Source organism: Leptodactylus fuscus, chromosome 4, assembly GCF_031893055.1.
Source record: "Leptodactylus fuscus isolate aLepFus1 chromosome 4, aLepFus1.hap2, whole genome shotgun sequence".
NCBI classification, from domain to species: Eukaryota; Metazoa; Chordata; class Amphibia; order Anura; family Leptodactylidae; genus Leptodactylus; species Leptodactylus fuscus.
The window spans coordinates 192,921,043-192,947,833 of record NC_134268.1 but is presented as its reverse complement, the minus strand read 5'-3'; the positions used below and the strand labels follow the sequence as shown (position 1 = coordinate 192,947,833).

Below are 26,791 nucleotides of genomic sequence, written 5' to 3'. Positions count from 1 at the left end.
AGAAAAACACATGCTACCCACTGTAAAATTTGGTGGAGGTTCCATCATGCTTTGGGGCTGTGTGGCCAATGCCGGCATCGGGAATCTTGTTAAAGTTGAGAGTCGCATGGATTCCACTCAGTATCAGCAGATTCTTGAGAATAATGTTCAAGAATCAGTGACGAAGTTGAAGTTACGCCGGGGATGGATATTTCAGCAAGACAATGATCCAAAACACCGCTCCAAATCCTCAGGCATTCATGCAGAGGAACAATTACAATGTTCTGGAATGGCCATCCCAGTCCCCAGACCTGAATATCATTGAACATCTGTGGGATGATTTGAAGCGGGCTGTCCATGCTCGGCGACCATCTAACTTAACTGAACTTGAATTGTTTGTCCAAAATACCTTTATCCAGGATCCAGGAACTGATTAAAAGCTACAGGAAGCGACTAGAGGCTGTTATCTTTGCAAAAGGAGGATCTACTAAATATTAATGTCACTTTTCTGTTGAGGTGCCCATACTTTTGCACCGGTCAAATTTTGGTTTAATGCATATTGCACATTTTCTGTTAGTACAATAAACCTCATTTCAATCCTGAAATATTACTGTGTCCAAATACCAAAATATTTAGAACTAAAAATTATTAAGATTAATAGGGGTGCCCAAACTTTTTCATAGGACTGTATATATATATAATATTGAAAAGCAGGGGCGTAGCGATAGGGGGGTGCAGATATATCAACTACCACCATCACTCCATTTATAAGGAGCCCATAGGGGAGCTTGCAGACCCCAATTCTCCCAGTGGTCTTGTGGATATGGGATAAGTGCTGACAGTGGGAAAACTCATTTAAGCACCTACATAGTACTTACCTTTTTGTGGCAAATAGCGTTATATGGTACATTATGGTGCCAAGTTGCGACCCATAACCAAAAAAAATGCTGTTTGTTTCCATCTTCACCTCTTTTTCAAAACCATTGGATTAATATCTCACCCCGTGTTGAATAAAGTGGGTTCTTACCCCTCAATAGCAAAAATAATGGGGCAGCTGTGACTGGGCGCCCCCTTGTTATGGACTTCATAGCAGGACTGAATGCTCCTGGTGACCAGATGTAGGATGCTGAACTGCTTGATAATTATAGATAAGATCCAAAAATACAATAAATCTTACAGTATATAAATATACAAGATTTATCTCTTCATGTATTTAATATTATATCTAATAGTAGTCAATGAACAGTGACTACTATGACAGATGATGTCACTATCTGGAAATCTGGAAATAACACCTTAGATTCATACAGTGAATTACAGCCCCAGAAGCACAACTGAGATTTCTCTTCTGCTTTATGATCCTTGACGTAGTAAATCCTGATCATGTGTGGTAGATATATATCTATCTTAGTGTCCAAACAGGTGATAAACTATGATTTAGCTGAAGCGTTCCCTGTTTCCCAGAGGTAAAATGCTTACTAGAGATGAGCGAGTAGTACTCGATCGAGTAGGTATTGGATCGAATACTACGATATTCGAAATACTCGTACTCGATCGAGTACCACTCGCTGTTCGAATGTAAAAGTTCGATGCAGAACCAGCATTGATTGGCCGAATGCTATACAGTCGGCCAATCAACGCTGGTTCTTCTCCTACCTTTAGAAGTCTTCTCTGTGCAGCTTCCCCGCGGCGTCTTCCAGCTCTGAATTCACTCTGCCAGGCATCAGGCCTGGGCAGAGCCGACTGCGCATGTCCGCTTGTAGTGCTGGCATGCGCAGTCGGCTCTGCCCAGGCCCGATGCCTGGCAGAGTGAATGAACAGCCGGAAGATGCCGTGAGGACACTGCAAGGAGAAGACTTCTCGGAGGATCCAGCCCGACCCTCACTCATGGACTTGGTAAGTATAATTTGATTGAACGTTGCCTACCCCTGAAGCGAGCATTTTCCCCCCATAGACTATAATAGGGTTCGATATTCGATTTGAGTAGTCGAATATTGAGGGGCTACTCGAAACGAATATCGAACCTCAAAACATTTTATTATTCGCTCATCTCTAATGCTTACCTAAACACTAGAATGGCCAATATCAGTATCCAAAATTTGTCAATCCTATTAATATTATAAATGTGAAAGTTTGTGGGTTTGTGAGTTTGGATGTTTGTTCCTCAATCACGCAAAACCCGCTCCACCGATTTGGCTGAAATTTTCCACAAACATAGTTAATACACCCGATTGCGCAATAGGCTACTTTTCGTCACAATAGCGCACATACGTTTGTGGCAGGACCCCCACAAAACCCAAACTCACACCACCATCTCTGCAATCTCACACACTTTGGACCATAGCAAGCCACAAAATTCATATTGCCCTCTACAGCCTCGCCCCTAACCCCACACAATCTCATATACATATACTTTACCACTTTGCCCCTCACCTTAACGATACTCCAGGAGGCGCTCTATAACGCTCCGGAGCAGCCATGTTTGCCGACCCCCACCGCTCTGACAATCCGCGACACCGCCCACCCATGTCAATACCCCTAGGAGGTCTAATAAATGCAAAAAAAAAAGTTTAAAAAAGTTAAAAAAAAAATAAAAACAAATAAAAAGGATTAAAAATTCAAATCACCCCCCTTTCCCTAGAACACATATAAAAATAGTTAAAAACTGTGAAACACATACATGTTAGGTATCCCTGTGTCCGAAATCGCCCGCTCTACAAAGCTATACAAATATTTTTCCTGTTCGGTAAATGCCATAGCGGGAAAAATGGTCAAAAGTGCCAAACCGCTGTTTTTTCACTGTTTTGATTCTGATAAAAATTTGAATAAAAAGTGATCAAAGCAATAACAATTCCCAAAAATGGTAAAACTACAAAGTACACCCGGTCCCTCAAAAAAAGACGCCCTATACATCCCCGTACACGCACGTATAAAAAAGTTACGGCTGTCGGAATATGGTGACTTTTCAAAAAAAAAATTTTTAACACAGTTTTGGATTTTTTTTAAGGGATCAAAATGTAAATAAAACCATATAAATTTGGTATCCCCGGCATCGTAACGAAACACAGAATACAGGGGACATGTCATTTTGGTTGCACAGTGAACGCCGTAAAACCAAAGCCCGTAAGAAAGTCGCAGAAATGCATTTTTTCGTCAAATCCACCCCATTCTGAATTTTTTCCCTGCTTCCCAGTACATTATATAGAATAAATAATGGTGGCATCATGAAGAAAAATTTGTCCCGCAAAAACTAAGACCTCATATGGCTCTGGGAGCAGAGAAATAAAAAAGTTATGGGGTTTAGAAGGAGGGGAGTCAAAAACGAAAATCAAAAAATGCCATCGGCGGGAAAGGGTTAACTTCAAATACTTCTGTCCCAAAGTCACTATGTAAAGTTTCTCACAACACCGTATATATAGCAGCTCAAATACAAAGTAACTTCAACACAAAAGTCTCATGTATTCTCTGAATTACAGCAAAAACAAGATACAAAGTTACATTTCATATCCCATACCTTATACACACTACGAAAACCTTACCCACGCCTGTATATACCCACTGCTACAATCACCACAGACGAAGTCGCGGGTACCAGCTAGTACTTTAATAAAAGTAAGGATATGTTCACACCAAAATAAGAGTACTGTTAAAAATGTCTGTTGCTTTCATCCTATGATGGATGAGACATTCATGTGATGTATGCAGATGAAGGCCCTTACATCTAGTGTCTGTTCCCATTGACTCTAATGTAAAAAACACGACTGAAGCTTTCTTCCATAATTTTTTTAGGTTGGGTTCACATCTGTGCCAAATCAAGTCGACTCTTTCTCTTTTCTCACTTTTAAAATGGTGGACACCATGGCGCTAGTGTGAACCTAGTGTCTCTTTTCTTCTGTCATGTTTTTTTTATATTACAGTGAATGCAGATGGTTGGTGCTTCCTTCGAATCAGTCTTTCTATTGCCATGAATGTCCATTGTAATCTTCCCATGATGGGTGAGAGTAATGGACATGGACTAGTAATGGTAGCGTAAACTTACCCTAAGAAGACAGCAACAGAAGTGGGTACCAGGATTCCCTGTGGGTATGACCACACTTTCTAGCAACCTGCAGAGGAGAGAATTCACATTGTGTATAAATGGATATTGTGGATAAAATTGACCTTCAAAATCGTGTGGCTGATAGACACCATGGTAGGCCAAGGCTTTGGTGTATGCAGTTGTACCTATCCGTACCCTATGTTTTAAAAAGGGGGTATATTTAGAGTAGTCATAAACAGGACTAGCACCTTATACCTAATTTATTATTCCATGTACTTTATTTGGTTCAGTTTGGCGCTGATGGGTACAGAGTTGTAAGACATTTATCTACCTGTGTATTTTTCCAATCATCTATATATCATATCATATTCTGGACACAGGTATATATGCTATACATATTGGAGGATGTGCTTGTTATGACCTAAAGTAGAGTATACAGACATGTTGTAACTAGTGAATATTACACTAAGTTTTAGTGGATAGAATAAAATGGTTAATAATTGATATTGAAACTGTTTTCTATAGATAGGTCACCAGTTCTAAAGCAGAGGCGTAACTTGAAGCTTCTAGGTCCCAGTGCAAAATCTGTAATGTGCCCCTACCTATCTTTTATCATGTAGAATAGTGGTATATTTTATGGGGCAGAGACCTTTGGGGCCCCCTCAGGGTCCAATGACTGCTGCCTCTGTACCAGGTGTAGCTATGCTACGTTCCCTGAAGGATCTATAAGCTTTTTGGGATAAGGACGTATTAATCCCGGGCTTCCCAATCTTTAGTTATTGGAGACCTAACCAGCTAGGACATGTTTATATCTGGGCCTCACCACCAGCCGTCGATGATTTATCAAAACTCACACGAGCTAACTGGTGTGAATTAGAATGGAAACCTACACTAGTTCATGCCTGGCATAGATTTCTACTCTGGGGCCAGAACCTTCTACAGATTTATGAGGAGACCACAACCCTTCATAAATCTCTCGGTCGCTGCTTTAGTTTGGCCGTGTATTAAGACTGGAGTTTGATATATGAGTTTTAATAAATTTGCCCCACAATGTCCTCTTACAACACACTTAGTGTACAGACAGGAATGAGAGTCCTTTATAGGTCGCTAAAACTAACTTTAGGAGTCCCCTGATGACCCAATCACAAAGTAGGTTGAATCCCCTTCGAGGTTCCTCTGATCTTGGTTGGTAGATGAGGGTGGCAGGACTTATTCGAGAGCAGTGCAAAACATGGGACTGCAGAATAATTCTCCTTAATGGATGGCCGATAATGGGTTAAAACAAGGAGAAACAACTGAGGCCACAGCATGTTATTACAGTATGAGAAGCCCAGTATTAGTCCTTAGACAGAAGTTTATGATGCATGCACATGTTCTGCATCATGGTAGGGGGCGCCCAGAATTGTTGTCTCTGGTGGTCTCAAGATACACTATTCTGAATCTACTAACTAGTGGAATTGTCTCTGTTTAACATTTCCCTGTTCTCCTTATTATACATCATAACCTGCCCAAAAAAACCTCAACACTTAGAACCTATCAGTATTTCTTGTGTCTTGAAGTGCTGTAAATACTTGTATTCTGTATTAAATTTGAATTCTGAAGCATTTTACTTACATTAGGTTCACACCTGCGTTCAGGGTCTCCATTCTATGGTTTCCGTCTTCTGCATGCCAGAAGACGGAAACCACAGACCGGGTCCGGACATGAGCGGCGGTGAGCGTTTTAGGCTCTCCGCCGCGAAACCGTTTTTTAAAATCCGGACACAGAGTACTGCATGTCCGACTCTGTGTTCGTATTATAAAACCCAGTTTTGCGGCGGAGAGCCTAAAACGCTCACCGCCGCTCACGGCCGGACAGCTTTCTAACCCATTCAAATGAATGGGTGAGAGAGACTCCTGCAGGTTTCCGTCTCCTGCTCTGTTTTATGCAGGAAACGGAAACCTGAAGTACGGAGTGCCGGCGCAGATGTGAACGAGCCCTTAGAACTTTGTATTGCTCTGTTCCTCTGTTATTCTTCTTAGAATTCTTAATAAATTGACAACTGGGTGGTATCATTCTCCTTGTAAAAGGGGTGTGTCCCTACCATACTTAATAAATCTCCAGTTCTCTTAACATGTGCACTTTTCGTGGTGGTCATGTCACAAAAAAGGGATGAGACCACACCATTCATATCCACATCACACAAAGTGGACCACCATGTATGAAGAGGGCATGGTCACCCAAACATTCACACAACAGGCCTTCCAGAAAAAGTTGGCAACGTAGACCAGTGCTGACCCTGTGGGGACCTGAGTGTTGGGCCATACCCTCATTTGGTAACGCCCAGTTGTCAATTTATTCATGTAATAACAGAAGAACAATCCGTTATAAAGTAAACGTGATCTAGAATTGTTCTATTACAGGTAATGCATGACAGGTCATCTTTAACATGTCGATGGGGGCGTCATGGGACAAAAGGCTCTTATAATTGGCTTATAATTTACACTATAGATTGATATAGATCATTAATTCCTTACATAATGGGGGACATCAGTGGGTCGTTTCAGGTTTACATGCACATAAATATTCTCTTGGCTCTCTTATATTTTCTGTACTATCGGCATAACCACTTCTGTTGCTGAAATAGACCAAAAAATAGTTAAACCATTTACATATTCAATAATCCAATTAAGTGAACTGCCTATTGATTTTCTTCTTTCCCTTAACACTGTGCAGAGGATGCTGGACACAAATCTCTTTCTCTTCATAAAAAGGGAAAGAGGCTTATAGAGTCTCAGCAGGGAGGCAGAGATGGGAGAGGATCCCGTGGAGTTTGTGGATGGAACAGCACAAGCTGCATTGTATATTTCGAGCTTGCAAGATCAATCTTGAGACTCCTCTTCCCAAGCCATGAAGGAACAAAGGCTTCTAACCTCTCAACCCTTCCTCTGTGAGCCCGGACTACAGTCAGCCTCATTCTCTGTCTCCTCCTAGAAGCGGGAAGCTTAGGGCCCCGCACGCCCTTTTTGTAATTATTTTTTGTTGCGTATGTATCATTTTGGACTGAATACTGGAGTGTTCTCCTGCGGCTGCTGACAGACAGATGGTTTTCTGCTTCAATACCAGGCAATTATATTACATGACATTAAAAGAATAATCCAAGTATTTCTTATACTTCAAAATACATCTATAGTGTTCTCTAGGCAGTACATCAATAAAATACAGCAAAAAATATCCCATCCGATGATGGGATTGGTACAACATATTCCATATTAATACATTTTCAAGACCTATACAGTATGTTTCCTTTACTCTATATCTTCTAGTGTCCTGTTTTCCTTTGTACTGTCCATTAGCTATTCTACTGTAAGAATAATACGTTGCTTTAGGTTTATAGCTATGTCTAACCCTGGGCCCACCACCTGTATACCAATGACTTGATCGCTGTCATATGTGATAATGATGTATTGCCGTATAAGAGCTATAAACACTTTCATCTTACACATTTATTGTTATATGAAGTCATTTTACATTTTACTAGAGTTGGAATAAAACTCTGTGCCTTCATACTACCCATTTGCTTACCCATGAGCCTATCAGGTAGGGGCCGTCTTACCGATACACTCCTGTAGCGCATGTTATCACATAACAGAACTTGTCTCACCAACTTTAAGACATTGTTATACCTTCTTCTGTATTCAAAATAGACTCCATACTAGAACCTTCTTACCATAAGAGAGGAAGAAATATCCTACACCTTACTGCTTGGATCATAGTTTTAGGGTGTACAGAGGTAACAGTGGGACACAAGGGCCTAAAGGTGTCCTGGAAGTTTTGAAAACAGCAAATAATATATAAGGGGTCCTGTACCTCTGGCCACCTAATATTTACTTCTTCTCTTTCCTACTCACCCATTAAAGACCTATACTAAATGGGTTGAGTTGGTGGCTGACCAAGGGTGTACAGGATACTGGAGACTTAAGAACAGGGTCAGTCTTTGTCCTGACAGAGAAGCCAGTGCAAGGAAGAATGCGGTCTGTAGTATAACACACTGGAAAAAGCCATGGTCGAAAGTGTTGAATGTAAAAAAAATGCCAACACAAGGCAGCAATAAAGTCAGGGGAGTGCTAGAATGGAGTCAAAGGTATTTGTAGGGCTTTGTGAAGGAAGACGTCTCCTGAATGATGGTCAGAAAACCCCTATAATAAACCAAGTGCATTTCTTTCATTAATGTTTGGTTCTCTGTACATGTGTACTATGTCTTTGGTTTGGCTGAAATCCCTAGCTCAACAACTCTTTAATGGGTCAGACATTGACCTACATAGAAGCTACCTATAGGTGGCAATAGACAGTTTCCTTCCTTCTGTAGAGCTAATTTGCATATTTGTTACCTAAGAAGACTCCTTACACCAACTGGATCTCCGAAATGAGAAGTAATATTCCCGGAGAGCTCTATAGTCTGTTAGATAATATTAGACTTGTTTTTTTGTACTATCCTCCAAATTGGTCTCCGTATTACAGTAGTCTTCTATAGCCTGTTAAAATAGTTTCATGGCATTAGGAGAAAATGTAAAATTTCCCTGATAATATCCATGGCCCCGTATGTGTACGGTTGGATTGTTCCCATCACTATAGGTGGTGGTGATTTACTTTTTTTTTTTTATCATTTCCTATAGTATTTGTCTTGCTTTTCTTTATTTTTTTTCGTAGACAAAAATACAATATATCAGATTTAATTCCATTTCTTAATTAATCCCGAGCTCTTTTGTGAAGGTATCAGTAATGATGTGATATTATACAGTAAGCTGAATGAAATCGGAATATTCTGATATGCGGTAGATGAAGATACTAATTAGTAGAAGTGGCTTACCGCTGGCTTCTGAGTGCTGACATTTGTTCTCCCTCAGACACATTCCAAGCGGCATCGGATGCTCTTCTTCCTTCCATACCTGACTACCTGCTCTATTAAAAATGGATACCTGACTACAGTTATTTGCATTAATACAATATATAATACTATGCCTAATACAACATAAACTCAAAAATACAAAAAAACAACGATCTACACGTTAATGGGTCAATGCCAAATCAGACCATGACTCAGTGACTTGTCTTCTGTCTAGACTTTGGCCAAGATAGATAGATAGATAGATAGATACTGTATTTTGGACTAAAAACTTAGTATTTGTGTACTGGGTACTAGGCAGGCTCACTAGTACTCTCACCAGCCTAACCAGTTCTTTATAAAATGGTAGATGGAGGAAGAACCTGGAACAAGCCATATCCTCATTATGCCTTAATGATATCACAAGACATCTTCCTCACTCAAGACTAATGCATCTAGAACTGTGATGTGGATGTCATTGCCGAGAAACCCCCTCCCCCAGCACTTCATGAGGCCCAGGTGGCGACAGGTTTGAAAGGAGTCATCATATGCAGATAGACTCTGTTGTGCAGGTTTTTTTTTTTTGAGCTGCAGAATTCTCTTTTTTAATGCTCTCAGGTTCAGGAGGAAAATTCTAGATAGATTGCAGTTTGGAACGGACTCTGACCATTGGTGAAGTCATATTGTGGATGGTTACCGTCCTTGGATAAAGATTGAGAAGCCCTGTTCTAGACTAGACCAGATTTCTGAACCCTCTAGTCACCCTCAAGGTTTCAGATCCTATATCTATTCCTACCGTAGTCCAGCCCATCTGGTCATTTCTTACCATCTGCAGATTTGAGACACTCTAAAGACCCCCACATAATAGAGAATAGTTGTCCAAACCTGACCATTTCTGCAGGACCAGTCAACTACAGTATCTTATGTGTGCATGGGCCATCTCTACTTTCACCAAACAGGACTGTTATGGGTCGGAAGGGTTGGGCATACTGAATTGTATCATGCCCTATCTTGGTTCACTTGCCTGCCAGCTGAGGTGACAACACCTGCATGTTGTATGGACTTTGAATCTGTGGAATAGCCTACCCCAGAAGCTCCTAACAGCAGTCACAGCTGACAGCTTCAAAAAAAAGGATAAGATGCCTTTTTAGAAAAGAATAGTATTGATGATTATGGAAATGTCTGAATGTCATGCCCTTTCCTACCCCTTGCTTGAATTTGATCGATATACTGTCTGTTTTTTCGACCATACTTTCAACTGAGCTTGACCAAGGATGCAAGTATAGGAGAGGATTAGGAAGCAGTATAGGATTGGCCCATCAGAGTACCAAGGAACCCTCCAGTGGGCCCAGACTGTAACACAATAATAATCCAGAAGAAGACAACTAAATTTGAAGGGTACTATGATCTATTTCTTGCGTGTTGTTGAAGGGTGGGCCCCCAAAATTGTTTTATTTGGTGAGTCCAAAGAATCTCAACCCAACACTACTAGAGAGGAGTAGTAATTGGCAGAACGCCTATGATCCTTTAAAGATGTAAAACCAACTAAACCAAAGTTGGCAATGTGTATTGACCCCATGTAGTTGGCTTCTCTAATCAAACGTCCAATTTTTTTACACCATTCTCGTGAACCAAATTTACCTCCAATTCTACCACTCCCTCCTCTGCCCCCCCCCCCCCCCCGTATTTTATTATATGGTATATCAGTGCTCAAGTAAAACTACCCAAGATACGACGCTGCTATTTTTATTTTACTTTAGCCCACGATGTAGTGAAAAATATGTTTTCTATTAATTGTTATTTTCGTACAAACATAATTAAAACTGGAAAAGCCGCTTTCTATTTAACATCATAAAAATATTGCAGGATAAGTTCCCTTTTGTCCCTTCCGGTTAGCTGCAGCTGTGAGCTCCGAGCAATCAGTGAATTGTGCAAACCCTTGCTTATTTGTAGGCTGCAGATAATCTCTCCCTATTAAGAGGTGTCTATTGTGGTTGAACTAATTAAGCTGTTTTTCTCCTCCCCTCCGTCTAAGAAACAATTCCCAAAATAGTCCCCTCTTCCAACATTGAAGCAAAATCTGGATTGTAGCTAATGTTCTATATAGGTAATGAATTAATAGCAGAGACATTATTCACTTGTGTGGTCTGCAAGGTAAAGTGACATGCTAATGATTGCTTTTTATGAACATTGGGGCTCCAATATGAGCTTCGCTTCACACTCAATAAGCCTATGTTATATTAATGTAGAGCGCCATCATAAGGCGCCTGTCACCAGAGCGGACCCCTATAGGTAAATACGGGTATGTTGATATTGTACAACAGGTTTGCAGTTGTATACATTGCGGAATACAGTCAGTGGGGCTAATATTCATGTGAGTGATCGTCCACCTAGTAGGGATTGACAGGTCGCATCTGTTTTTTATTGTTTTGTTTTTTTTCTAACCAAGATTGCAGATCCATGGCAGAAAAATGTGTGACCGTGTAATCTGTTGCACAGGATTCCTGTTGAAATCAATGGGATTGGGTTAGTGGGTGGATTTCAAGCAGTTTTTGGCAAAGAATACTCACTGAGATCCACATGAAAATTCCATCATGCGAACATAGCCCTTAGGGTATATGTGTGGCCTTTTATCTATTTTCATATATTAGTAATACAGTCTTCAATTAATTTGTATTGGTGATACGACCATGGGCATAAACATAGCCATATGGGGCCCAGAGGTTGAGGTGGCCAGTACAAGAACAATGTACCTTTATGTAGGTAATATAAGATAAGATAATAAGATAAGATAATAAGATAAGATAATCCCTTAATAGTCCCACAGTGGGGAAATTTCAGTATGTTACAGCAGCATAGTAATACAGATACCGGATAATACATAGTAATATATTACATACATAGACACACATATGCTGAGAAGAGAAGATATACTAGGAGTCCATAGCAGCTAAGGAACAGAAGAAAGAAGGAAGACTTATGTATATTAACTTGACAATGGATCCATTTACAGTTCTGTGCCACAATGTAGTTAACATGTTATATGTCAAGGTGAATTTTGCTATGTTTGTAAAGTTTGTGGCCTTCTATGCACCATGTCTATGTGGCGCTTTTATATTTTAATTATTGCTGTTTATGCTGTATTTTAGCTGTCGTTATATAAAGGGGGACATCTTATTTAGATATGGGGCCTAGTTACACCCCATTGCTTTAGGTCACATTGGCTAAGTCAAGAAAGTTTGAGAATCTATTGAGATATTATAGTTTTTTGACCTATACAAGTGTTAGGCCTAATGCACATTGATGTATTATGTGTTCTCATTGTACTGATCTACAAAATGGTTCGCATACTTACCTATTATGCCATGACATGGATAAATGCTAAAAAATGGATATTGCTCAAAAACGTAATCCATATCCGTGCCCTCTACATTTTGTCACATTAGACACACTTCTTTGGGTTTTCCCCTGAGATCTTCCCAAAGGATCCTCCAATGGTCCCAGGTTCTAACACAATAACGACCCAGAAGATGACACTACAATTGAAATTCCTAGGGGCCCCCAGAATCCATTTATCTGGTGGGCCTAAGGAACCAAAGTTCGACACTGTCCCTATAGACAATGAATACAGCCGTGAGCACTAGTAGTTATTCTATGGAATAGGGCTAGCGGGGGTTAACTACTGAGCTTTTTATATAGTCCTATAGTGCTTGCTACTTGACCATGATAATTAACCCTGAAGCTTGCCAAGAATTCTCTGATGTCCTTGGCATCGGCCCCAGCTATAATTTTAGAGCCTTTACCGTGCAACTCTGTATTTACACTGTTATATATATATACATATATCCCTGCCATAGAGTATTTGCTTTTGCCCATTTTTTTTTACCCTAGAATCCTCTTCTCACCCATTTCCTCTCTACGTTGTGGTTCACAATGGAACTTTTTAGAATTTAATGTAAGAAACGGTAACACATCCAGGTACGTTATTAAATGTGGTATAAGGCCTGGCTATACGCAAGGCTATCTGCAGGCATGCGTGTGTTAACAAGGGTCTTTAGATATATTCGTAATCTTACAAATGAGGAATATGAAACACTTCCCGGCCCTTCCGATGCCGTGTTTCCCTTGGCCTTTCGAATGTGTGCGTAGAAAGCTGATTAAGTGACTTAGGTACCAGCAGAGATAACTAGTTTATAATGGAAACTATAGGGCAGGAACATTTAAGACTTGTGTGCCCTGGCCATTAAGTGAAGTTATTTAAGTACGTGAGACTTGCTTAATGGACACATAGCAGTGTCATAATTGGGGCTTAATGGGCCCCGATGTAATACTGTATTAGTCCTTTTATTTGTATTTTTCATGGAAACGGAAAGAGATGTTACATAAGAAAATACAGTATTGCAGCACAAAATACAATACAAGATACTGTGTATAGCAAAGAGTTAAATTCCGAAGAAAAATTGAGATGCCCCGGATTTACAAAACCACACCGAATGTCAATTTATGTGCATATTTTTTTTTTATTTTACAGCATCTGGGTAAAATTTGTTAAAATCCACTATCTGGCTACTGTAAATGGCCGTGAATTCTCAGTCTGTAGCATTTCCAATAAATGTGACCACAGGCTTAGGGTAATTGTGTTTTACACATCAGTAGAATCCGTTTTTTCTTAGACTCCCTTCACACTTGTGCTTTTTCTTCTCAATCACAAATAGTGGTAATATGGTGCAATGTTCAATTGGGTGGAAACCTGACAGTCTTAAGGGTGTGTGAAGCAAGTGATCCTGGTGAATCATCATAGATCTCTTATATATACTGTATATATAACGGAGTATGATGTGTGTTCATGGATTGTTAGCCAAGATGCTTGTATGAAATGTATTTTTTTTCCATGTTGTGTCTGACCTCTTGGCCCCAACCAATCCTGAAAATGAAGACGTTACAGTGCCAATTCAGTGCTATGGCCCCATCACAATTTTTTCCTGCACAGTGGCTCCCGAAACACCCAACCAACGCCACTGCAGCACAGCTTCCATTAAGTGAAGTGGGATGACTACATTTCCGTTTGTAGTCAGGTGACTGGAAGGACCACTGCCAAGGACCTCCTTCATTCTCAGGATCAACTGAGGTCCAAGAGGTCAGATGCCCCCCAATCATAGAGATATGCCATCACTTGGTTAGATGGAAACATGGGGTACCATAAACATTTAGAAACGCTAATGCTATCAACGCACGTGTAAACGAAGCGGAAAGAAAATAATGTATTTTAGTTATTTTAAAGGGCGTTAATTGATGACCTATTCTTAGGATAGGTCTTCTTCCCCGGCCCGCCCCCTTTGCTCGGCCCCACCCCCTTCACTCAGCCCATTCCCCCGCTCCGGATTCATTGAGCTCATTCATTCAAGTTCAAAGAGGGCCTGGACACCTTTCTGGAACAGAAAAATATTACGAGCTATGGATTCTTTTTTAAGGACACATTGATCCAGGGTTATATACTGATTGTCAGTTTGGAATTGGGAAGACATTTTTTCCTTTGACATGGGGCAATTGGCATGAGCCTCATGAGGATTTTTACATTCCTATGGACCAGCTCTATAGGTTGGACTTGATGGACCAGTGTCTTCATCTGACCTCATCTACTATGCAATTATGTAACAATGAATTGGACTGAGTTGAGCCCATCTTCAACTGGGACTGAGCTGTGACCGGCCTCCCCTTCAAACATCTGATCCCAGGTTTCAGACCTTGGATTTTTATTTATTGAGGAAAAACTCTATATACATACTTTTATGATGCAAGTGTGATAAGAAAAGTTAGTCCAAATGAGGCCTAACCCCATTACCCACCTGTTGACTGCACAATGCTAAAATAGCGTGATAATATGATTTTAAATTGATATAAACAGAATTACATGAAATACAATAATTATATAGTATAGATAAAATTACATGAAATACAATAATTGCATGAACGCTAATAGAATTACATGAAATCTAACAATTAGGTAAAGTTATAGGATGTGCACGTTCCATCCTGCCGACACTTGACGTACCACCTTCCTCGCTTATTACAGCATATATCAAGGCACGATAGATTCCTTAAATTGGCAACATTTACTGTGGTCCTTGGGTCATTTCAGTGGCGTAAATGATCTGTCTGCTCTTGATACATAGCAAAAGGGAGAAAGGAAGATGAGCCAAAATCCTGCACCCCCTCCCCATACTAGACTCTGGTGGTTTAACAGGTTGTTAGTCCTCAAGTGTCAGACTCATTACCACTAGTATATAGTTTAGCCTGGTGCAGAAGTAAGCTGGCGGTATTTTCGCTTGGGGCAAGTAAGAGGCAGGCATCAAGCTATATCTGTACGGATCCGTCACGTTACCCGTGTCTTGGTGAGACATATTACTGCACATTTATACAGGACAGGTGGGAAATGATGGTGGTTATCGAAGCAAGAACTAAGCTATCAATCTAGACTTGACTCTTTTTAGTCTTCGTGCTTTTAAATGAATGACTAGCGTTGATGATGTCATACAGCGTACAGTGAGAAGGCACCAAAGTGCGCTAGCGAAAACAGTCAGCCATGTGTAACGTTTATCCTTATCCCACGTCGGCGTTTTGTGTATGTACGGTACAGTACAGTGTGGAGAACAGGACAAGTATCCTCAAGACTCTCGGACCATAGACCATATAGAGTTTGTATGGCATTATGTGGGTTCACTTTTTTTATGCTGCTTAAAGGAAACTTCTGACTTGGTTTTCTTCCCATGAACCAAATTATCAATATAATACTGTGCATGCTATGGATATTTCTCCTTACTTACCAACTCTCCTAAAACGTCCTGGAGACACCGACAAAAAAAGGGATGACCTCTCTGCATCCCAGAAGTGGGCAGATCATTGACCTGGATGAAGGTTCCCATGTCCACTGGGCTCTTGGACATATCATACATGACATCTGTCACATCACGGAAAGAGGATTGACCAGAACATTTCTTGTCCATTTCACAAAAAGGGGCCCTGATTTTAATAAAATGGAGGATGGCCATATTAATATTTCCTGTGTCGGTTCTCCTGTAACTCAATTTATAAAAGTTGGCAAGAATGTTTATTTCCTCAAAATAGTCATCGAGGTGGAGTCAAGCTTGAGCTCAATGTACATGCGCCATATCTCCTTCACTCAGTCTCGCGTCACCTAGAGGACAGATAAAGCCGAGGCCTTCACTCCCTGAAACTTGGACTCAACAGATTTTATGGCTTTTATGGATTATGGATTATGGATTTTATAGCATGGCTTCTAATGACATATGGGATGTCAATCATGCCACAATGAGCTACAATGGGCCTGGTTACAGCCTGGGCAATATGACTGTTGATAGAACAGCATCACCTGTACGGCTATTATTAGTTATAGAGCGCGCTGTGATATAACATGATTTACCATACAACACTTTATACAAGAGCTTGCTACTAAACAGCAATATAAGACTATGGTTTAGAGGAAGAAAACCAATATACAGAAGATTCCCATAAAATAGACCTTTGCATGTGTATACTAAAAAATGGCAGACAAGATTGTGAGACCCATTGGTCACAGGGATGTGAATTTGAAGACTCTGGGAAATCCGATTAACCTTGAAACATAGAATATTGACATTAGAAAAAGACCACTTGGTCCATCTCATCTGCCCTTTATACACTTGTCCTGTATACAGTGAATTAGATGCTAGGACTGGATAAGTATCTGATGTGAGTCATTTCCCATTCCCATGAACATTCCTCATTGCTGAAGAGTTAAGTCGGAGCGGAGTCGGAAGAGCCTGTACTAGCCATCTTGTGAGTCTGGAAATCTGAGATGATATTGGGAAAAGAATGATTGGACCTACTGTATTTTAACATGTCCAGTCCTTTGTTCCCATAGAAGGGTGAGAATACATGACCGTGCACGCGAATGGAGAGTTCGGGAAGAATATCAGACAGATATAGAAGTTGTATAGTCTCCATCACACTATACCCATGTTTTTTGAATGTTTTTGAGAAGCCCAATTGAAATGCATAAAATACATTTCAAGACGCGATGTCAGTAAAATCTTATCGAGTGGGGGGAAGCAAGGAGTTAATAGTCCAAGATCAGACACGTCCTCCTTGGCAGAATAAGACCTTACCTGAGTCATTTGGTAATGAGTATGTTAGTGATGGTGCATATTCTCATGCAAAGAATTTCATGGCCTTGCAGAGAGCTTAACATCAGCCTTAAAGGTTTCTTTCAGGGGGGTGGAGGATGGGGGGAGGGGGCTATTTTCCCTCCAGTTGTCTATTACATTCAATTCCTAAATTGCCATCTTGCACACTGGTTCAAAATGTTAAATAAAAAGAATGAAAGGAGGGAAAAAAGAATGGCCACGCACAGCTTTACAAATGAGTGACAAAGCACAAGCCCATTCACATCGCCACTCTAGCTCGGGTCTATTAACAGCAAGGGCCTCCACAGCCAATTGCTGTCAGCAACATGTGGAGGTATTGCTATAGCAACGAGTGGATAGGCCATGTGCTAGAGACGGGGGGCTCGGATATAAGGACCGGTCTCAGCCCTGCCTGCACTTTTCTGTCACCAGCCCTGACAATGAGAAGAAGGTTACACATTAAATAGTAAGCGGCTCCCATCACCTGGGCCAGGTCTGGCGTCTGGCGTGGAGAGGGGAACTCTCCGTGGTGCTGAAGGCACCTGCCGCCTCCACACTGCGGCTCTTAACGGCTATCTTCACAATCTCCCATTAAGGGATCATCACTTTGAGACCCACTGGACAACAGCTGCCGTACGCCAGCTTTTACCGGATCTGCCTTGTGAGTTTCTTTTGTCTAACTCCTTCTTACTCCCCTCTGTCTCCTTTTCTTTCTGTCCCTTACTCTCCTTCACTCAAGTGGAGTGTCAGGCTCTCCAGAAGTTTCATGCAGAAGAAGGATTTAGTTCCCCCCCTTTTTTTTTTTTGTTTGTTTCGCAAACATTTCCAGCTTTTCCGACCTGAAGGAGTCTTACTCAGACTTTAGTATCACTTCAATGGGATCAGGTAAATAACACAAGTTTTATGGCGACCATACTTCTGCATCAACTCTCGTAACTGAGCTAATTTTGTAAAAAAAAAAAATCTGTTTTATAAGACTTTTTTATGGGTGATCTATAGGGTTCGTAAGAGAAACTGTGATAGGTTTTGGTTTAAGACGTTGCGTAGAGGGTTAATCCAGCTTTAGCCTTGTAGGATGTATTAGGTGTATGGGATGGGGGATGGGGGGCTTTGGGTTAGTCCTGTCGGTAATACACTTTCTAACTCTGAAGTCTGCATTAAAGATGCTTAATTAAAATACTCATTAATATTGTATAGGTTCTTATGTGTGCTCGGATTTCACTACATTCGGATTTTACCCTTGGTATATCCATATATTTCAATATCAAGAAGTCTAAATATTTCTAAATTAAAAAATATATTATATATTATCATGCCAAATAATATCATTAATGATTTTTAATAAGGTCACGTTTATAGGTAATATTTTTTTTTATAAATTAGTTAAATATAATTTAGAATGTTTTTGATATTTTTGCACAACGTTATCTATATCCAATAGGAATATACAGGTAAAATTCATTTCTTTCCCAGAAGATCCAGGCCACAGAACATGAATCTAGAATATATTATTTTTAATAAAATTTGATCTGACCTTTCCTTATTTAAGCTGATATAGTAATAGATTGATCTATAATAAATATCATAACTATTTTTGAAAATAAAATTCTATATAACATTTCCTAACTTATTAATATACTGATGTATAATAAATATCTCGCTAACTACAGATAACATGTAATATCTTATATTCTAAAATTATCCAATACAAAAATAATAACTAAAAACCTGTAGAGTAAATATATCATAATAATAATGTCATATTATAATTTTTTCATCTGCAAATTTTATAATTTTTTCTCATTTAGATATATACTTTCATATATATATTTTTATTATTCTGCCATTTTTTTTCGAAAAGAAGGAAATTGCTGCCTAATTTTTTTTAATAGAAAATTAGTCCTATATGAAAATAAGACTACATCCTTGTGGCCTAGATACAGCAAAGTCATGTCAGAAAGCAACCCTTGGATATTAAGTAAATGTAATATATAAGTATTTTATATAGCATTCAACAATAATAACACGTGAATATCGTAGGATGGTGCTAGAGTAGTAGAATGACTAGACTACTGGGATTGGTAATCCCTGAAATCTATGGAGGATTGAGGAATTATCTATGTAACACTCTAATACCTAGGCCAGATTTTGATGGAAATTATCACTTAATATTTCAAAGTAATAGGATATATTTAAAAAAAAAAAAAAAAAAAAAGTTCAAAAAGAAGCTTCTGGGAAGTGTTTTTAGGCAAGAATTGATTAAGAAGTGATGTTCGAAGAGATTGTATTAAAAAATGACCTGTCAGTGAGTAGTCAGGCCCTAAGGTATGGCAGAACTGCTGTTCAGTATTGCTCATATATATTATAATTTTATATATATATATATATATATATATATATATATATATGGTCAGACGTCGAGCTATAATCTAAAAATACTATGTCAGATGTAGTTTGCATAGAATTTATAGTAAAAATAAATAAATAAATCTCCATTTAGCAGTCACATAAATTCATCAGCTATATATACAAAGAGTCGTGCATCCTTTAAACAGCACAAGTCCCCCACCGCCACCACCAATTTCTTAATATCCCGAGTTTGGAGGGGTGGGGGGGGGATGTGAATACTGGATTTGCAAGTACAATTTGTTCTGCACAGAGGAACAATGCCTCCCTCAGCACAAAGGATCTTCACACCCGGGGTACACAGCCTCACCCTGCCTCCTGCTCCTTCTGCTAATAGGGATGCAGAATACTAAGCCCCAGAGCAGCGCTCTGACACCTCACCTGCTATCTGCCATATGGGTAATGCTGGGTGAGATTTATTAGACATGATGTCATTAATACATGGGGCAAGCCTTGTAATGAACCGCACGCTCCCCATAGAAGTAAACAGAGGCAGGGGGGCTTAGACTTTGTCCAAAAAAAAAAAATCAGTTGGAATTTTTGAAATTTTGTAAGTAAACAATTGCTAGCAAATTCTAAAAATGGAAGATTCTGTTTGTGTATTTTCACCTGTGGCGTCTGATCGGTTTCGATCCTGGATACTTATTGGGATTGAAGCTACTATGAGTGATTTAAACACATTTATCATAGTATAAATCCAGGTTGTCTGAAATATACAAGTTTTTCGGTGGTTGTAGATTGTTTTTTCGGGTCATATTGTGTGCATATAAGATAATTTAGTGTGATTGCATATAAGATAATTTAGGAGGGAAAATCACTTAGAACATATCAATTGATTCACTCATTGGATGACAAGGAGACAGGTTTGAGGCCCTCTGGTCCACAATGAAGGCAAACTAGCTGGATGTGTATGGGATATTCCACAGATATCAATGGAATAGATAGAATATTGATATGGACGGAAGATGTTACAGATAAGATTGCAGTCAGAGCTGTATGAGGAGCTGACCCAGCGCTGAGTAGAAGTGTTCTACTTTAAGAAAACATCTGACTGTAAATGTCATGTTCATTAATATTTAAGCAGCCCTCTCACCCTCCGAGCGGATTCCTGACAGGACGCCTCTAATTAACCCAGCACAGTCCTCACTGCACCAGCCATACTACACTCCAACAACATGGAGGAGAATGGAGGCAAGTCACTGAGCTGACAGCCAAAAATGATGTGTGCGCCACACTTATCACAACATTTAACAGCACAGGCAACACAAATGAGCTTGTGGATGTCTACGAATGGCAATATGTCTCTAGGGTGGAGGGTGGATGGATTCATAGGTAGATGGATGGGTAGATAGATAGATAGATAGATAGATAGATAGATAGATAGATAGGAGATAGATAGATGATAGATAGCAAATAGATATTAGATAGGAGATAGATAGATAGATAGATAGATAGATAGATAGATAGATAGATAGATAGATAGGAGATAGATAGATAGATAGATAGATAATAGGCAGATAATTAAAAAATAAGTGGATTTATAGGGAAATATGCATATATACATAGATATGGATAGATATATGTTGATAGATAGATAGATAGATAGATAGATAGATAGATAGATATGTATTAGAGACATGATAGCTAACTAGCTAGATAGATTCATAGAGAGAGATTAAATAAATGAATGGATAGAGAAGGATAGAGAATGGATAGATAGATAAATAGATAGATAGATAGATAGATAGATAGATAGATAGATAGATAGATAAATAGATAAATAGATAGACAGATAGATAGATTTATAAAATAGACAGATATACATTGAATAGTTAGATAGATTAGAGAGTGATATAAAGTTATAATATTGGACCAGCAGATTATTGAGTAGATAGGTAGTAGATGAATTAATTAATGGATGGATAGATAGATAGATAGACAGACAGACAGACAGACAGACAGATAGATAGATAGATAGATAGATAGATAGATAGATAGATAGAATTAACATAGAGTGAAGGAGAAAGAAAGATTCATCATGAATTTTTAGATGATAGATAGATAAAGTTCTACAATGAATAGATAGATATTGAGTAGATATATATTAAATGAATATATAAATAATTATTCAATGAATAGAGAAAGGGAGACAGAACGATACAACATTTTAGACGATAGATAGATAGATAGATAGATAGATAGATAGATACTTAGATAGATAGATACTTAGATAGATAGATAGATAGATAGATAGATAGATACTTAGATAGATAGATAGATAGATAGATAGATAGATAGATACTTAGACAGTGATGTAATTGTAAATGCATTCATTATAGTGTGTATATACCTACACATACTCTCTCTCTCTCTCTCTCTCTCTCTCTCTCTCTCTATTCTATATATACATTACTTGAAAATGATACCTGACTTATATGACTGCAATGAGTTTTTGTTGCTGGACGTTATTGGGTTGTATATTCTTGGGTTGTATATGGCTGTGACCATTGAGCCGCCTGTTCCTCTTCATCTCTTGTTGCACTACATGTCCCAGCACCACCAGACGAGCACAGGCTTGGCATAGCATGCTGGTACCAGTTGTTCCATGACACATGAGCAGTCACCCAGTATATGTAGTGATGGAGGAGGCCGCTGTGATTAAACAAGCATATATAGTATTATCATACATTAATAAGAAGTTACATTTTATGTCCTCAGATGGAGAAGAAATAAAAGGATTTTATATTAAACAGCAGGTGGGCCTTATAAAAACCTATTAAGAGTGGGATGTGCAATGGAATAGATTCAGCCATATAGAACAAAACCTTGTCTGGGATAGAAGACTGAGCATATTAACTCCAATTGTGGATGCCAAGAAAATGTAATGTCACAGATTAACACTATATAGACAGCCTATCAATAAGTAGTTTCCGCAGAAAGGTAAAGCAGTGTCAGTTCCTTCTAGAAATTGCTATGTGTTCTTAGATTTGTGTAAATGTCTTGGGAAAGATCAATACATATTATTCTGGCTATCCTATAAGAGAATTTAACACTTAACAGGCTACTGCAAAGAATGAGGGAGTTCCAGCAAAGATGGAGTTAACAGGTTCACATCATTGATGACAGTGTCTATAGGGGTGCTCAATGCATCTGATTGCTGGCCAGTATAGGACTGGACCTGTGACACATGGTCATGGGCCAACACCTCCCCCCCTCCCAAAAAAAAAAAAAAACCTGAAAAAAAAAATCTTGCCCATTTAAATGCAGATTGTAACCTTTGACCTTAATGTTTTGTTCCCTCCCAGCAGAACTCAGGAGACGGATAATAAGCGAACTCTGACTTGTGTTTGCTGGGGCAAAGGTTCTGTGGAGTTAAACTCTATAGGGGCTTAATCCCTTACACGTCAGTGGGTTGCGCATATACATCCCTTGTAGACTGAAAAGGGGAGAGCTTTCTGCTGTGCTATCTCTGATATCATGAGACTGTAGTGGGGTTATAGTATTATGGATTAGACGGCATCCTGGATATTTGGAAAGGCCATAGATGAGAATCTATATCAGACACTCAGCTCTGCTACATCTGTGGACACCTGTTCTATATGTTTTCTATAAATTTGCACTGTATATACTTGAGCATTTCTCATGACCTTTCACGTTCAGGATTATGGAAGGAAAAACACTGACTGGTGCGGTAACAGGCATGGCCTGAGTCACAATGGGAGCGTGCGCGGAGATACTGGACTATGATTGATTGGAGTTTTATTCACTTGCCATATAACATTTAGGCGGTCCTTCCTTTGATCTGGATCTGCTTACTAACTTCCAGTTGCTTAAGAAGCATATTTTTATTATGACTTGTATGACTATTATTACTTGGCATTCTGGCAAGCAAACGCGTGGTGTCACTCAAAAATCTGTCTCCAGCTTATGACTTTTACGATTGTCTTTTTGTCTGGTTCTTAGTTCCCTTCAATTTGTCCAAATTGGTTCCTCTCCCATGCCTCCTGCTTTAATTTGCCACACAAGGTTGATGTTTCATGTGTCTAGTTGTAGACCTTTGTGAAAAAGTTGTGGTGCTTCCTATCATTTTTTGGAAATCTTAAATTTCTGGTCTAAACATTTGGCTGGGATTTAAATAAATTTAAGCCCGCCTAAACTCAATGTTTGGGGCTATATTCTCTAAATTTTCGGATATATAATGTGCATGGTATATAATTTGTATATGTAGAAAACACGATTTATCCAAAAAGGTACACTGGATACCCTTAGGCCCCATACACAGACATGTAATGGCCTTTTTTATACATCTGCTAGATGTCCACTTTCAGAGCAATCGGAGTCAATGAGATTTTTGGTTAACTAACAATAACGTTAGTCAAAAATAGGACATGTCCTATTTGTGTCTCCTTGTTTGGCCTGATGGACCAAATACAAGTCTATGGGTTCAGTTTTTATCGTCCATTTTTTGGGGTGATGTATCAGTTCACTGACGATGAGTGGGTTGGGTCAAAAAAATAGACCAATGAAGTTCATCCATTTTTTCACTGGTTAAAAACTGATAAATGGCCAAAAACTAATGACGCACTGATGGAAAACGGATCCTAAAAATTGACAGTTTCATCCGTTTTTAATGTCCTAGTCACCTTAGAGTGGTCTCAGCTTGTTTTTTGTTTTTGTTTTTTTAACATCAAGAAATGTTTTATACCAAAGCCAGTGGCGCCTCCAACATGAAGAAGTTTATGTTCTTCCTTTCCATATTTCTTGGCCCAAAAAATTGCATTAAAAAACACCAGATTTAGACACCATGAACCATCTTAGTGTTACATAATTCAAAAAGTTATTCTTTTTGTAATATTATATTACTATCCATCCTATTACCCCATGTCAGTGTAGAGAACGTCTTGAATACTGGTTAAGCCTCTGCCAGTATACGATTTAAGGCAGTGAACGGGTTATTCGCATGAAATTCCATTCTATCTTTTTTATTTTATCCTTTTTCAAAGAATTGCCAATTATTCTTTTTTATTCCTAATATAACCCCAACGCACCCACGCCCCCTGATTGAGAACATGAATAGATCCCTGGGCAGATGTGTAACACTTCAATGACTCCGCTTGACAGGAAGAAGACATGGTGGACAGGGCTGTGTAGGTGTGCTCATTTTTTTTTTAGCCAGAAATGAAATATTTAATTCCAGCAAGTCGGAATTTATTGAATAAATCCGACCAAGCATACATCACCGAGATTAACAAGTTACTATAGTTAGCATGTGGTTATGTCAGCTAGCCCAAAGCAAGCAGGGGCTGGGTCTGTGGGCAGGCAATAAAAATAGGGGAAATTCTCATCTAGGGTTGTGTTCGTATGGTCCTTTATACTGTGTATGGGCGAGTCTCTCGCCGTTCTGTTTGCTCGAATCATCTGGCTGCCTGTTATGTATCGTAATACTGGCGGTCCCGGTTATGCTACACTGAACAGGTCAGAGCTGCCAGTATAAATCGATGTAATGTAGCCAATAATTATCTTGTAGACAATAAAATCTGATATAAATCTTTGTGAATATGGGAATCGCGTTATAAAAGACGCGCCTGGAGCCTGGAAAAGTTATCTGTTTGGCGTCGTCTTCATGTGGGGGCTCGCGGTGACGTTTATTTGGCATAAGCCTCGTACAGTAAGATTAATTTCTCGGTTAACCCGTTGAATATTGGACTTTTTTCCAGCAGAAATAACATGTATAGAGTTCTAGGTAGACAATAGTGAGGAAGGGGTGGATCTCCGTACTTGAGCGAAAGGGATCCCCGTCTCCTCAGTGACTTGTTAAAATTTCGTATCGAGCAGAGGGCTGGCTGTGTTTTAGGGGGTACACACCCATGGCTGTACAGCTTTGCGTTGGGGGTAGAGGGGAGGATCGAGCTACAGGGTGGGGCCATGGAAGACTTGTTCAGTGCCTCTGACAATGAGCTGTATTCTCAGCCACACATGCATCTCAGATCCATTCTGCTCAGCTTAGAGGGGTTTTCAATCTCTCCCCTCCCCTCCTCCTTCCTTCTCTTTTTCTATCCACCTCCTGGGGCTGCCAAACCTAACAATCCTCCTCCTCTGAAACCAGGCGAGAAGAGCTTGGGAGTCTTATTGAATGTCCATTTCCATTAACTCAGCCTATGCAATAGCTAATCCACTGCACTGAAGGCAAGAGGCTAATTAATGACAAGCTTTTACAGTCAAGACTGGCGATAATTGCTTCGGTGTCCTTTATGGTGCCAAGATAAAAATGGACCGGGCCTAACATAAGAGGCACTGTGTACACTGCAAGACAGGAGGACATTAAGAGCTGGCCAGCTGAATACGGAGCAGAAAATTACTAATAGACAAGAGATAATGAATAGGCCAGGCAGGCATTCATGGGGAAAAATCCATTTTGTTAGCACGCGAAATGAGGTGCTGGAAAGAGTTTGCTAATTGTCCTCATCTTGTAGCAGGCAGCATTGCTCCCCAATTCATTTCTCTGCTAATTGTGAGCAGGGAAGGGTGCCCACTGCGCCCCGCAGCAATCTGCCTGCCCAAGCTTTTCACATTTTTTTCCTGTTGGGTTTTTAATTGTTGCTAATACACCTTTATAATGAAGCTAATGAGGGGGAATTATTGGACAACTTTACGCATGGATGCGAGGAGAGTGCAGTCCGGGGATTATGCGTTGCTGTGTGCTCTACTCTAGCCCATGGATTGGTCTTACCTCTCTCTCGGCAGGTACAAGTTTACTTCATCCTTCTTTTTTTTTTTTGTGAGTTTGTAGCTTAGACGGTATGTAATGATTCTCTGCGTCTCCGAATGGAGCTCTCTAGACACTATGAACCTTACCCTGTTGTTAGTTTTGGTTTATCTTTGCAATTTTTTGACTGTGGACTTTTTGTGACTTTTTTTCTTGTTGTTGTGTTCTCCTCTTCTACAGAAAAGCAAACTAAAGCTTTTACCTCATCGCTTGGAAGAAGAAGATTCAACTAAGTTTATTATCCTCACTCTGATCTCTATTGCCTGTATTATCGGGGTACTTGCTGGTTCTGGGGTCATCTATTGCCTGCGTCACCGGTCCCACCACAAACTCAAGGAGAAGCTCTCTGCGTTGGGTACTGACACCAATCCAGATGCCACCAGCACTTACCAGGTAACAATACAGTTTTTACTATATATAATTTAATGGAGTGTTTTTGAATTTTTTTTAGAAATTGATAGAATTATGCAAATTCAGGATCACTGTTTTTAAAAAATTTTAAAAAATTTCCAATATTAATGTGATAGTTTATGAATTAGGTAATTTGATGTACT

At 39.5% G+C, this 26,791-nt stretch overlaps 1 protein-coding gene across 1 annotated transcript in view; it reads left to right on the top strand.

The window, feature by feature from the left end:
* PTPRN2 (protein tyrosine phosphatase receptor type N2) overlaps window positions 1–26,791 on the top strand; it is a 723,914-nt gene that overhangs the window by 574,200 nt on the left and 122,923 nt on the right. The window contains exon 13 of the mRNA XM_075271520.1: window positions 26,418–26,630. Within this exon, the coding sequence (XP_075127621.1) occupies window positions 26,418–26,630 (213 nt within the window). The remainder of the gene's footprint in view (window positions 1–26,417; window positions 26,631–26,791) is intronic.